The sequence below is a fragment of the Oncorhynchus tshawytscha genome, linkage group LG30, assembly GCF_018296145.1.
Source record: "Oncorhynchus tshawytscha isolate Ot180627B linkage group LG30, Otsh_v2.0, whole genome shotgun sequence".
NCBI lineage: Eukaryota > Metazoa > Chordata > Actinopteri > Salmoniformes > Salmonidae > Oncorhynchus > Oncorhynchus tshawytscha.
Window position 1 is genome coordinate 11,072,984 of NC_056458.1, and position 12,609 is coordinate 11,085,592.

General features: G+C 41.3%; 1 protein-coding gene across 4 annotated transcripts; it reads right to left on the reverse strand.

The window, feature by feature from the left end:
• Positions 1 to 4,086: 4,086 nt before the first annotated feature.
• Positions 4,087 to 9,362, reverse strand: LOC112250295 (eukaryotic peptide chain release factor subunit 1). 4 transcript variants are annotated; one of them, XM_024420336.2, is made up of 11 exons: positions 9,221 to 9,362; positions 8,230 to 8,340; positions 6,914 to 7,089; positions 6,636 to 6,775; positions 6,216 to 6,354; positions 5,927 to 6,117; positions 5,670 to 5,799; positions 5,358 to 5,540; positions 5,178 to 5,242; positions 4,808 to 4,955; positions 4,087 to 4,670 (listed from the first exon to the last, which is right to left on the reverse strand). In XM_024420336.2, exons 2-11 carry the CDS (start codon positions 8,313 to 8,315, stop codon positions 4,588 to 4,590), a joined length of 1,341 nt encoding a protein of 446 aa, XP_024276104.1. In that variant the 5' UTR covers positions 8,316 to 8,340; positions 9,221 to 9,362; the 3' UTR covers positions 4,087 to 4,587. The 4 variants fall into 4 exon arrangements, with proteins under 4 accessions (XP_024276104.1, XP_024276103.1, XP_024276102.1 ...); XM_024420335.2 differs by lacking the exon at positions 9,221 to 9,362 and adding an exon at positions 8,715 to 9,079; XM_024420334.2 differs by lacking the exon at positions 9,221 to 9,362 and adding an exon at positions 8,750 to 9,078.
• Positions 9,363 to 12,609: the final 3,247 nt, after the last annotated feature.

Below are 12,609 nucleotides of genomic sequence, written 5' to 3' on the forward strand. Positions count from 1 at the left end.
CCTATAATTTCCACCTGTTGTCTATTCCATTTGCACAACAGCATGTGAAATGTATTGTCAATCAGTGTTGTTTCCTAAGTGGACTTTGATTTCACAGAAGTGTGATTGACTTGGAGTTACATTGTGTTGTTTAAGTGTTCCCTTTATTTTTATAAGCAGTGTGTATATATATATCCCATAATCTTAATTTTATGAACCTTTCTAATAGGAAATCCACTGGGCCAACCAAGTCTTGACACCTGATTTGCAAACAATGAGGTCATTTAATACATCTCATACAAAATGGTGACAGATGAATAGATCAAATCCAGAAAATGTCATAACATGGGCTTTTGATGTTGAAAAGTCATCATACATCACATTCATAACTTGATAAAATAGCTCACTGTGCCCCAAAAGGGGCTACATAGAACCATCCCATTCTTACGTGCCAGATCCAGACAATAGTCTCCACCCCCATAGCTTCACATTCAGGCTGACAAAATATATATTTTTAGACACTGCAAGCCACAAAGGCCCCCAAACCAACATCCAGTGCCTCTGACCAAAATGTTCCGTGACTAAATCCTTTCAGGCAGGGAGAAACAGAGCCAGGCAGGGCTGTGTCAAACCTACAGATAACTGCCAAAATAAAGGGAACACTAACCTAAAGCGTCTTAATAGGTCGCCGGACCACAACGAGCCAGAACAGCTTCAATGCGCATTGGCATAGATTCTACATGGGTCTGGAAGTCTATTGGAGGGATGTGACACCATTATTACACGAGAAATGCAATCATTGTGTTTTGTTGGACATGGTGATGAAGAACACCGCTCCAGAATCTCCCATAAGTGTTCAGTTGGGTTGAGATCTAGTGACTGAGACGGCTATGGCATATGGTTTACATTGTTTTCATGCTCATCAAACCATTTAGTGCCCACTCATACCTTGTGGATGGGAGCATTGTCATCCTATGGGGGGCATATCCATGGTAGCCCATATAATCAGCAACTGGCCTTGCCCAGCATTTTTATACGTGACCATAAGCATATGAATTCTTAGGAGCCACACCTGTGTGGAACCACCTGCTTTCAATATACTTTGTATCCCTCATTTACTATATTTTGGCAGTTACCTACAGTGGGGAGGACAAGTATTTGATACACTGCCGATTTTGCCGGTTTTCCTACTTACAAAGCATGTAGAGGTCTGTAATTTTTTATCATAGGTACACTGTGAGACTGAAAATTAAACAAATCCAGAAAATCACATTGTATGATTTTTAATTAATTAGCATTTAATTGCATGACATAAGTATTTGATCACCTACCAACCAGTAAGAATTCCATCTCTCACAAACCTGTTAGGGCTTCTTAAAGAAGCCCTCGTGTTCTCCAGTCATTACCTGTATTAACTGCACCCGTTTGAACTCGTTACCTGTGTAAAAGACACCAGTCCACACACTAAATCAGACTCCAACCTCTCCACAATGGCCAAGACTAGATGGCTGTGTAAGGACATCAGGGATAAAATTGTAGACCTGCACAAGGCTGGGATGGGATACAGGACAATAGGCAAGCAGCTTGGTGAGAAGGCAACAACTGTTGGCGCAATTATTAGAAAATGGAAGAAGTTCAAGATGACGGTCAATCACCCTCGGTCTGGGGCTCCATGCAAGATCTCACCTCGTGGGGCATCGATGATCATGAGGAAGGTGAGGGATCAGCCCAGAACCACACGGCAGGACCTGGTCAATGACCTGAAGAGAGCTGGGACCACAGTCTCAAAGAAAACCATTAGTAACACACTACACCGTCATGGATTAAAATCCTGCAGCGCACGCAAGGTCCCCATGCTCACGCCAGCGCGTATTCAAGCCCGTCTGAAGTTTGCCAATGACCATCTGGATGATCCAGAGGAGGAATGGGAGAAGGTCATGTGGTCTGATGAGACAAAAATAGCACTTTTTGGTCTAAACTCCACTCGCCGTGTTTGGAGGAAGAAGGATGAGTACAACCCCAAGAACACCATCCCAACCGTGAAGCATGGAGGTGTAAACATTCTTTGGGGATGCTTTTCTGCAAAGGGGACAGGATGACTGCACCGTATTGAAGGGAGGATGGACGGGGCCATGTATCGCAAGATCTTGGCCAACAACCTCCTTCCCTCAGTAAGAGCATTGAAGATGGGTCGTGGCTGGGTCTTCTAGCATGACAACGACCCGAAACACACAGCCAGGGCAAATAAGGAGTGGCTCTGTAAAAAGCATCTCAAGGTCCTGGAGTGGCCTAGCCAGTCTCCAGACCTGAACCCAATAGAAAATCTTTGGAGGGAGCTGAAAGTCCATATTGCCCAGCGACAGCCCCGAAACCTGAAGGATCTGGAGAAGGTCTGTATGGAGGAGTGGGCCAATATCCCTGCTGCAGTGTGTGCAAACCTGGTCAAGAACTACAGGAAACGTATGATCTCTGTAATTGCAAACAAAGGTTCTGTACCAAATATTAAGTTCTGCTTTTCTGATGTATCAAATACTTATGTCATGCAATAAAATGCAAGTTAATTACTTAAATCATACAAAGTGATTTTCTGGATTTTTGTTTTAGATTCCATCTCTCACAGTTGAAGTACACCTATGATAAAAATTAGACCTCTACATGCTTTGGAAGTAGGAAAACCTACAAAATCAGCAGTGTATCAAATACTTTTTCTCCCCACTGTGTATACATATATATATATATATATAAAAAATGGTAGGGGAAAGACTAGAGACAGTCAGAGCCATTAGTCATTCACATCCAGTACCATCATACTCAAATGTAACTATACAGATTTCTATTGATGTAGATCAGGATGGGCAACTCCAGTCCTCAGGGGCCTGATTGTTGTCACATTTCCCCCAACCCCAGCTGAAACGCCTGGCTGGAACCAACACGACCCCGAACAACTTCTACCCCCAAGCCACGACTGCTAAATAGTTAATTACATAGTCTGGGTAGCTATTGCTTAACTATCTGTATTGACACTTTTTGCACTAAATCGGACTCATCACATACGTTGCTGTTTATCTATCCTGTTGTCTAGTCACTTTATCCCTCCCTATATGTACATATCTACCTCAATTATCTCGTACCCCTGCAGACTCAGTACTACTGTGTGTGTATATAGCCAAGTTATCATTAATCAGTGTTTATTCCATGTATTCTATTATTTGTCTTTAACAAAAAATCTGCATTGTTGGGAAGACCAGTAAGTAAGCATTTCACTGTTAGTCTACACCTGTTGTTAACAAAGCATGTGATGCCAATAATCAAGCTCTAGTTTAGAATGCAATTAGCTTAAAATCAGCTGTTTGCTATGGATGGGGAAAAAGTGTGACACCAATCCACCCCCCCCCATCCCTGGTGGGCAATCTTCTTGCCTATAGAGTGCTCATACCAGGGGTGCATTCAGAACACTTCAACGTTTGCAACATTGAGCGACGGTTTGTATTGAATGACACATTTCCCCAAAAACACTACATACCGTTCTTCAACAGCTTTGGTGGTGGCCTGATCAACATGGCTGTGACCATTAAAAAAAATAATAAATCACAGAACTCATACTGCACACCGTATGTTAACTGCCCCCTGGGCCATCATAATCACACTCTTCAACTGGTCGTTCAGTTTTGAACACGACCCAGTAACATGCCTGGAAGACAAGACATACAAAACTGCTTGGCAACAAGCACACTGGCTCTCATTGTCTGAATTGCACAGTGCCAAACTGACCAATCAATCACAGTAAACATCAGACACATGTCTCTGTGGAACAGGGGGGGGGGGTGAAAGTATGAATGGTCACAGCACTAAGGGCATGGTTCATTATGCTTAATAGAGTGGTGTGTGTACAAGGCAATATAAAGGCAGACGTACAAACCTAAATCTCAGCTCTGGGAACTCTGTATGAGTCATAAAGGGCAAGGGTCCTCTAAATGAAAAAACATACAAGAAAATAGTATGGGCTCAGAGTACAGCACCTGTGACAGTGAATAAATTACCAGGGGGGAGCTGGGACAAAATAAAGCAGGTGCTGAAATAAAGATCGGATGAGACGGGAGGCAGGGACTGGGTATGGGATAGTAAAGCAGCTCCAATTTAATCATTATTTCCTTGCCCTCTACATAAATTTGATTTTAAAAAGGAAAACAAAATAATCAGAATCAAAATCTCAAAACACAACAGCCGCTGGTACCAGTAAAAATGTTAAAAAATAAAGGGAAATTGAGTTGGAAGAAGAAAGTGGGGAGTGATGACAAAAATAGATTTGTATAACCTATCAGTGTGGCCTAGAGAAGGCCAAGTAGACAGGAGGAGTGTGGCCTTGCTGTCAGTCACTTTGAATCAGTCATTAACAGAGTGGAGAGGAACAAACCAAGACTAGCTCCATCCAGCCAGGTGATGAGTCACTGCTTCAAGTCAGGGAAACGTTGATATACGGCATCACATCCATGTCTTTTATTTGAAGGTCTGGGTCTCCCTCCTGACTACTTGCTTTCCTTCCACCAGTCTCTCGGTCAAATCAGGGAAAGCCTTTCAATTGATTCATTTCTTGTCAGTCTCAACTACCTAGTAGTCATCCAAATCAAATAACTCATCATCTTCTCCTTGGTACTCTATGGCCTGGAAATCCACCCTGTACCGCAAGATCCCTGTGGAGGTGAAGGAAGAATCATAGTCTTAGATAACTCTGCAGAGGTGCATTACAGTGAAAATATTTGTTTATAGTCACATGACCCCAGAATAATAGTAAAAGCCTTTAGTTATGAATGTATAATCAAACTCTTACCACCAATTCCACCAAAGCCCTTGACAAACTGGGATCCTTCTTGGCTCTTGTCAGTGACAATCTCCAGACAGGCTCCAAACTTCTTATAGCTGTTGGCGAACCATTCAAGTAACGGCATGCTCTCGATCAGCTCATGCTCCTGCCCAGTCTGTAGAAATACACCCACACCCAAAAAAGTAGACCAGGGAAAACTGTGAGATCCTTTTATGAGAATTCTCCTTATAAAAGTGGTGGATGCAAAACACAGGAAGTAGACATAGGTGAAATTTAATAGACAAAATGACATCACATTTTAAAAAAGAGCCTCTAGAACCACAAAAGAACTTCCTTCATACACTTGTGTAGGTTATGGAAAGAACTTCTCACTGACCTCTTTGTCTGTGAAGTGAGACTTGTCTTTCTCCTGCTCTGGTGTCAAATACAACGTTTTCTCATCTGGATCAGTGGAAAAGGTTGAACAGAACAGACATAGGGCAAGAAATAGAGACATGTTAAGACCAGAATTCCTCAACTGAATGCATTTTGTATAGGGCGCACATCATTTACATACCTGTACCCTTCTCCACCATAGCAAGTCCCTCTGCTCCGTGGCATCTCAGGATGTATCTCATGGTATCCAGGTTCTCATAGACAATCAGAATCTCAACAGCACCCATTTCCAGTGCTTTCAGTGTGTCTTCCACCCCAAAGCAGTATTTCCCTGTATCCTGGCTGATCTCATCAAAGTATCGTCCTGGGAGAAGAGGTCCTCTATATTATCAATATGACAACAGGATGGATCATGTCCATGCCAGAGAGACACTCATGATAGATATTGGTGTAGACATTCACACAAATGAACAAATCAGCTGTATCCAAGTACCTATAAGTTTCTTCTCCTGAATGAATTTAACATTGGAAAGCACTTCTGCAGACAGCTCAATGGCCTGGTTGAACCCATTCTCCCCACCATATGATATGTCAACCAGCTTCAGGATCTTTGCTTGTAGCCTCTGCATGGACATGAGTCAGCAATTCATCAGTCAATAAACAGATCACATATCAGACGTATAATGCTACAATGGCAATGCTGACAATGGCACCAGAAAACCCTGGAATGGTGGGTCTGGAGATACTGACCGGGTCAAACATATCGGACTGGCTGAGCTCCGTCTTGAAGTCAGCTGAACCAGCCAAGACCATGCCTGCTACGTTGACCTTGTCGTTGGAAACAAAAAGCGTGACTGCCGTCTCCGCCACCTTTCGGACATAGTTGTGCCTCTTCTCCATCCTCAAACGAGCAAAACGCAAGGCAGACTGCCCTCCTCTGCCTGAAAGAGGACCATTTGTTATACGTGGTTGTGTGTGGGCAGGCTGGCTGTAATTCTGTTCATGAGTGCATGTTGCATGTGAATGTAGGGTTTTTAACCGTGCTTCTTGGGTAGGTCCACAGTGAACTTGTGCAGCACTTCCCTGGTGTTTCCCTGCAGGGTTCCGAAGAGGGCGCCACTTCCATCAATCACAATAAAACCAAACTTGCTGTCATCTGACAGCAAGGCTGTAAGAGCCTGAGAGACAGAAAATACATTAGGTAAGATGTAATTTCTCATCTAAATAGAAGGTGGTCAATATTGACTGTCAGCTATACATCACTTCAGGCTACACACACATACACACAACACCAACTTGTTTCACCAAAACAGGCAACAGATTTTTTTATATATCAGAAACTACCATTTTGTGCAATCCAAAACTCCTTATTTCCCAGTTATTCACAATAAGCCAATAGGCCCATAGGAAAGATAGTAAGGTGGGAATATAATGAACCCAGAGTGTTGAACAACCTTACCTCTGTGTGGAACTTGTTGTCACAGAGATACAGAGAAGTGTTGATGGGTTTAAAAGGCTCAAAGTCAATATTGACTTTTTTCTCTTTGCCCTCGTCCGTCACAATGGTGCCACAGTATACAACTAAGCCGTTGGGAGGCACTGCAGGGTAAAAAAAAATAGGTTAGCTCTCAGAGATCAATTGATTGAAATAAGAATAGCCCTTAACCAAGCCAGGACCACCCCAAATTACTTCATACAGAGAGAGAGGGTTTCACTACTGACTTCACACATACACACCTTTATTGTAGAGTTTGAGTCTCTGCTGTACAGAGGTGATGGCTCCGAGCACAGAGAGCCTGTTGACTCTGCTTTTAATATTGGATGCAGTGCCAAACTCATCAGCCAACATCTTGGCCACTCTGGAGATCTGATCCTTTGGAGGGATAATCAAGGAGATCATACTCGTACCATTCCTGAGAGGAGATCAACTGCATTAAACCCACGTTAAAACACATCCTTTGAGTAGAAAGTAAGTTGCACAGGAAGTCAAGCGAAAATATGTCGGCAAGCTATTTATTGAAACAACTTTGTAAAAACAAGAACCACAAACTATGGATAGCTAAACCTGTCCTACAGATGTGTCCTGTTTACCTAAGCAAGCTAGGCCTTTTCATACACGTATAGTATTAAACCTGACTGCTCTAAGGCAAACTCCTATGACAGGTTGTCAGATGACAACATTACTACAGTAGTGGTCTTCATATTTCCACATTTTTGTTTTGACCATCATGTTGACAGGTGTGGGCCACAAGTTCTGCTGCCCCTATTCAAGGGTTGAAGGTCACAGTAGTTTGTTCACAGAGTGAACTCAAAACAACTTGACCCACTGCACTATATAGACAACCACTTGGGAGAGTGCTCATTGCACAGGACAGGTGTGGAATGTAGATAAGCTAAGGTCAATGAAAGGCATAGGAATTGCTTGACCTTTTGATCTAAAATCAACTTCATCAGCTATTCCGGCTGACAGGTCTATTGCCATTGTTATAACTTAGTGAAAACTGCCATGAAATTACAATTTAAAGCAGAAAACTTGTCCAGTGTCAAACAATTTGAATGTAAAGATGACCTAGATATGGTTGGGCATCAGCAGTGTTTGCTATACTAAAACAATGTGTAGGTTTAGATAGTCAGCTGATCATACTAGTAGGCTAACTAGCTGTGAATTTCAGATACTAGTATTGTCAGCTAGCTAGCTGAATGTAAAGAAGCCCTTGAAGTTACAAAACGAATAACTGCCTAGCTAACGTTAGCTGTGGTAACATTAGCTAGCTACATGACTACTCAAACTTTCGAAACATTGATCAATGCCACTGACATGTGACTTAGCTTGTCAGCTAGCCAACTAGCTAGCTATGCGTTCAAATAAATATTCAAACTAACACCACTTGCTAGTTAGTAAGCTAGCTAAAACTTATACTAAAATAATTGTTAGCTAGCTCATATATGGGCCTGGTACCATTAACTTCCAGTTAGTGGCTCAATATGATGAAGAAAGTCACTGACAAAACCAGGCATTTGCCATGTCTTCCACTAGTCATGTCCACACGTACCCCCGAGCAGCTTCCAGACTTTTGATCAACTTCTTTATCTTCCATATCTCCACGTTCCGGTCTGCTGCGTTGGGGTCGTCCGCCATTTTTCCCGCGGTGTCTATTTAGGACCTAGTGTGAGGGTATGTAGTAACGTTAGCAGCAGCATCAAACTATGGACGGCGATATCAAGTTAACAACACAGACGGTTTGTTGTACGCCTCAAGATAAATATAGAAACATTAAATGGATATATAATCCTATTTCCCCAACACACCAGCAAGGACGATAGTATTTGCCGAGCTGATCTTGTCAGCAACCGGGTCCTAGTAGCTACCGGTCTCGGCTGGGAAATGCCCTGGCTTTTAAATCCTGCCCGGGCCCCAGAGTCCACCACACTAGCTCAAGTATTGCGGAATGTCAACGTTATTAGAAACATAATTATGCATATGGATTAAACGCCAATTACTAACAATGATCGCTCAAAAACATGCAATGTTACTTGCCCCAAGTGCCGTTCTGTCTGCACGTTATCTCTCACCTATTTAATTTGTCGTCAGCCCTGACGTTGTTGAGCTCGAGCTCTACTCAAAGCCGGTTTGTTGCTTCCCAATGGGGCCTCGTTATGTTGGTGTCGTCACTATTTACCACAGCCACAAATTCATAATTATGGTAAACCCGAGGTCGAAAATATATTGTCATCTTCCATTTAGGCTTAACCACCGCCCATTTCGACAATGTATTGTTTTACAATCTGATTTTAAACCTAACCTTAACCCTGACCACAGTGCTAACCTTATGCCAAATTTTGAATTAAGACGAAAAAAGCGATGTTTTGTTTTCACTATTTTTTACGAGATAGCTTTGGTAACTAGAGACAAGATTGATTTGTAGGCGGTTGAAAGAATTCCGATCACTTCCTGGAAACGACATAGTTACGTTTCACTCGGACATGTTTCATTGGGCTAAAGAGTGGGTGGGTGGACCTGAGAAAATGCACCTGAAAACGTACCTGTAATCAGAGAGGAAGTCAATTCAGTGTGTTCCAATATTTTTGCTGTAGGCAAGGGTTTCCCGGTTCACGTTTTGGTTTTTGTCTATTTTTTTGTCTTTTTGTCCTAGTACTACACAGCTGATTCAAATAACAAGATTTTAATCAATTTTGAAATGTTGTGGCAAAACCAAGGACCGAGTTTGGGAAATGCTTCTGTAGGCTAATAAACCAAGTTCTCATCCAAGCTTTTTATGCGAGTAAAGTATATGTCCGATAAAACATGCCACGACAGGCCTGATGGAAACAATTTTCGGTAATCTTTTAAAATATCGACAAAACAAAATATACTAGATGTATAATTGGGTAAAAAGATAGTGGTAAAATAATAAATACATGTCTGAATCCAACTTTAGTCCCAACCGCACCATATTCCTACTGTGAAGACAGTGGTAGACTTCCTGATAATGATAGGAAGTCTTGCGTGAAGTGCGTGGTCTAATGACAGCTCGCTGTAACATGCACCGGTCGCGAGCGTTGCAAAAGTAAATGTACACACACACGTTATTCAATCATTGTACCCACACTGCTCGTGTGTTGGCGGGCGCTAAAATAGAAGTTGATTCTATTTATGACGCAGAACTCGCTGCAAGTCTTGCATCTCCCATCTCCTAATTTATTTTTAGAAGCATATACCCACGTGCCATTTCTCATTGGTTTTTAGTAACATACAGTAGCAAGAAAAAGTATGTGAACCCTTTGGAATTACCTGGATTTCTGCATATATTAGTCATAAAATTGGATCTGATCTTCATCTAAGTCACAACAATAGACGAACAGTCTGATTAAACTAATAAAACACAAACAACTATATTTGCTCATGTATTTATTGAACAAGCCGTGTAAACATTCACCGTGTAGGGTGGGAAAAGTATGTGAACCCTTGGATAAATCTTCTTACGGATAGGCCCCCTTTTTTATCCACTTTCTGCCTGAATGACATGCCCAAAGTAAACTGCCTGTAGCTCAGGTCCTGAAGCCAGCATATGCATACAATTGGTACCATTGGAAAAACAACGCTTTGAATTGTACAAATTATCACGTTCGGACCTTTATTTCCTTTGTTTTGTCTTTATTTAGTATGGTCAGGGCGTGAGTTGGGGTGGGCAGTCTATGTTTGTTTTTCTATGTTGGTTTTTGTGTTCAGCCTAGTATGGTTCTCAATCAGAGACAACTAACAACACCTGTCTCTGAATCATACTTAGGTAGCCTGGGTTTCACTGTTGGTTTGTGGGTGTTTGTTTCCATGTGAGTTTTTGTCACCACACGGTACTGTTTCGGTTTTCGGTTTCAGCACATCGGTTATTGTTTTGTATTTCAGTGTTCAATTCGTTTTTAATAAATCGTCATGAACACTTACCATGCTACATCTTGGTCCGATCCTTACTCCTCTTCAGACGAAGAGGAACTCTGCCATTACAAAAATAGTGTAGGAGAATATAACACAAAATATATTGTAGGAGAAAATCCAAAGAAAAACTAACTGGGATTTTTTTTTGGAGAGACCATCCTCTTAGAATTTTTTTTTCATTTCTTTAATTATTTTTTTTTTTTATTGGAGAAAAATCAGTATACATATAAGTATACAAACAGACAATGATAACATATGCTAGGGGGTACAACAAATGACAGATTATACAAAGACCTTAAAAGATGCACACATATTGATTGTTATAACAGCTTTCTTATTAGAAGAATGTATAATGGTCTTAATGTACTGCTCGATTTCCTTATAGAATACACAGAAGTGTGTTTTTTGCCTTTAGCACAATTATATTTATAAGGTCCTCTTAGAAATGCAAGAGAAATGTAATGTTGTATATTGTCATGTTGATGCAATTCATATGGCTTCCACTGGGTGTCAGCAGTCTATGTTCAAAGTTTCAGGCTTGTAACTTCAAAAACAAATAAAGTAGTTTCCGAAATAAATATTATAGTTTGATTACATTTTAGGGTGTCTGTGGAGTAAATACAAACATATTTTGAGTTTTGGATGTAGATATTTGTAGATTTTTGGATTCCTTTCTTTGCAAGTTGAACGAGTGGATTACTCAAATCGATGGCGTCAACTAAACAGACTTTTTGGGATATAAAAAAATATTTTATCTAACAAAATGACATGTTATAACTGGGACCTTTTGGATGACACATCAGAGGAAGATTTTCAAAAGGTGAATATTAAATCTATATATGTGAATGTATGAAATCTGTGCCGGTGGAAAAAATGTTATGTTGATGTGGGGTGCCGTCCTCAAACAGTTGCGTGGCATGCTTTCGCTGTAATAGCTACTGTTAATTGGGCAGTGCAGTTAGATAAACAAGAATTTAAGCTTTCAGCTGATATGACACATGTACCTCAATGTTAAATCCATAATATTTATTATCATTTATTTGACTTACACGCCGTCCAGTTTCACTGCAAGTGGGACACCTATCCCTAAGAAGTTTTTAATAACTAGTTGACCCTCCTTTGGCAGCAACCCAACAAAACGTTTCCTGTAGTTGCGGATCAGACCTGCACAACGGTCAGGAATTTTGGATCATTAACCTTTACAAAACTGTTTCAGTTCAGCAATATTCTTAAGATGTCTGGTGTGAACCGCTCTGCAGGTCATGCCACACCATTTTAAGTCGGTTGAGGTCAGGACTGGGCCACTCCAGAAGGCATATTTTCTTCTGTTGTTGATTTACTTCTGTGTTTGGGTCATTGTCCTGTTGCATCACCCAACTTCTGTTGAGCTTCAATTGATGGACATATAGCCTTACATTATCCTGCAAAATGTCTTGATAAAACGTCGGAATACATTTTTCCGTCGATGATAGCAAGCTGTCCAGGCCCTGAGGGAGCAAAGCAGCCCCAAACCACGGTGCTCCCTCCACCATGCTTTATAGTTGGGATGAGGTTTTGATGTTGGTGTGCTGTACCATTTTTTTCTCCACATAGTGTTGTGTGTTCCTTCCAAACAACTCAACTTCAGATTCATCTGTCCACAGAATATTTTGCCAGAAGCGCTGTGGAACATCCAGGTGCTCTGTTGTGAACTTTGGACGGCAGTGGCTTATTCTGTGGAGTCCTCCTATGAACACCATTTTTGTTTAGTGTTTTACATATTGTAGACTCGTCAGATGTTAGCATGTTCCAGAGATTTCTGTAAGTCTTTAGCTGACACTCTATGATTCTTCTTAACATCATTGAGCATTCTTCACTGTGCTCTTGCAGTCATCTTTGCAGGATGACCACTCCCGGGGAGAGTAGCAACAGTGCTGAACTTGCTCCATTTATAGACAATTTGTCTTACCCTGGACTGATGAACATCACGGCTTTTAAAGATAGTTTTGTAACCCTTTCC

Coding starts and splice junctions, on each gene's coding strand:
- LOC112250295 (XM_024420336.2), bottom strand. CDS start 8,315: ATGGCGGACGACCCCAACGCAGCAGACCGGAACGTGGAGATATGGAAG. Junction 6,355..6,635: donor ACAACAAGTTCCACACAGAG/GTAAGGTTGTTC, acceptor TCTGTCTCTCAG/GCTCTTACAGCCTTGCTGTC. Junction 5,541..5,669: donor TCAGGAGAAGAAACTTATAG/GTACTTGGATAC, acceptor CTCTTCTCCCAG/GACGATACTTTGATGAGATC.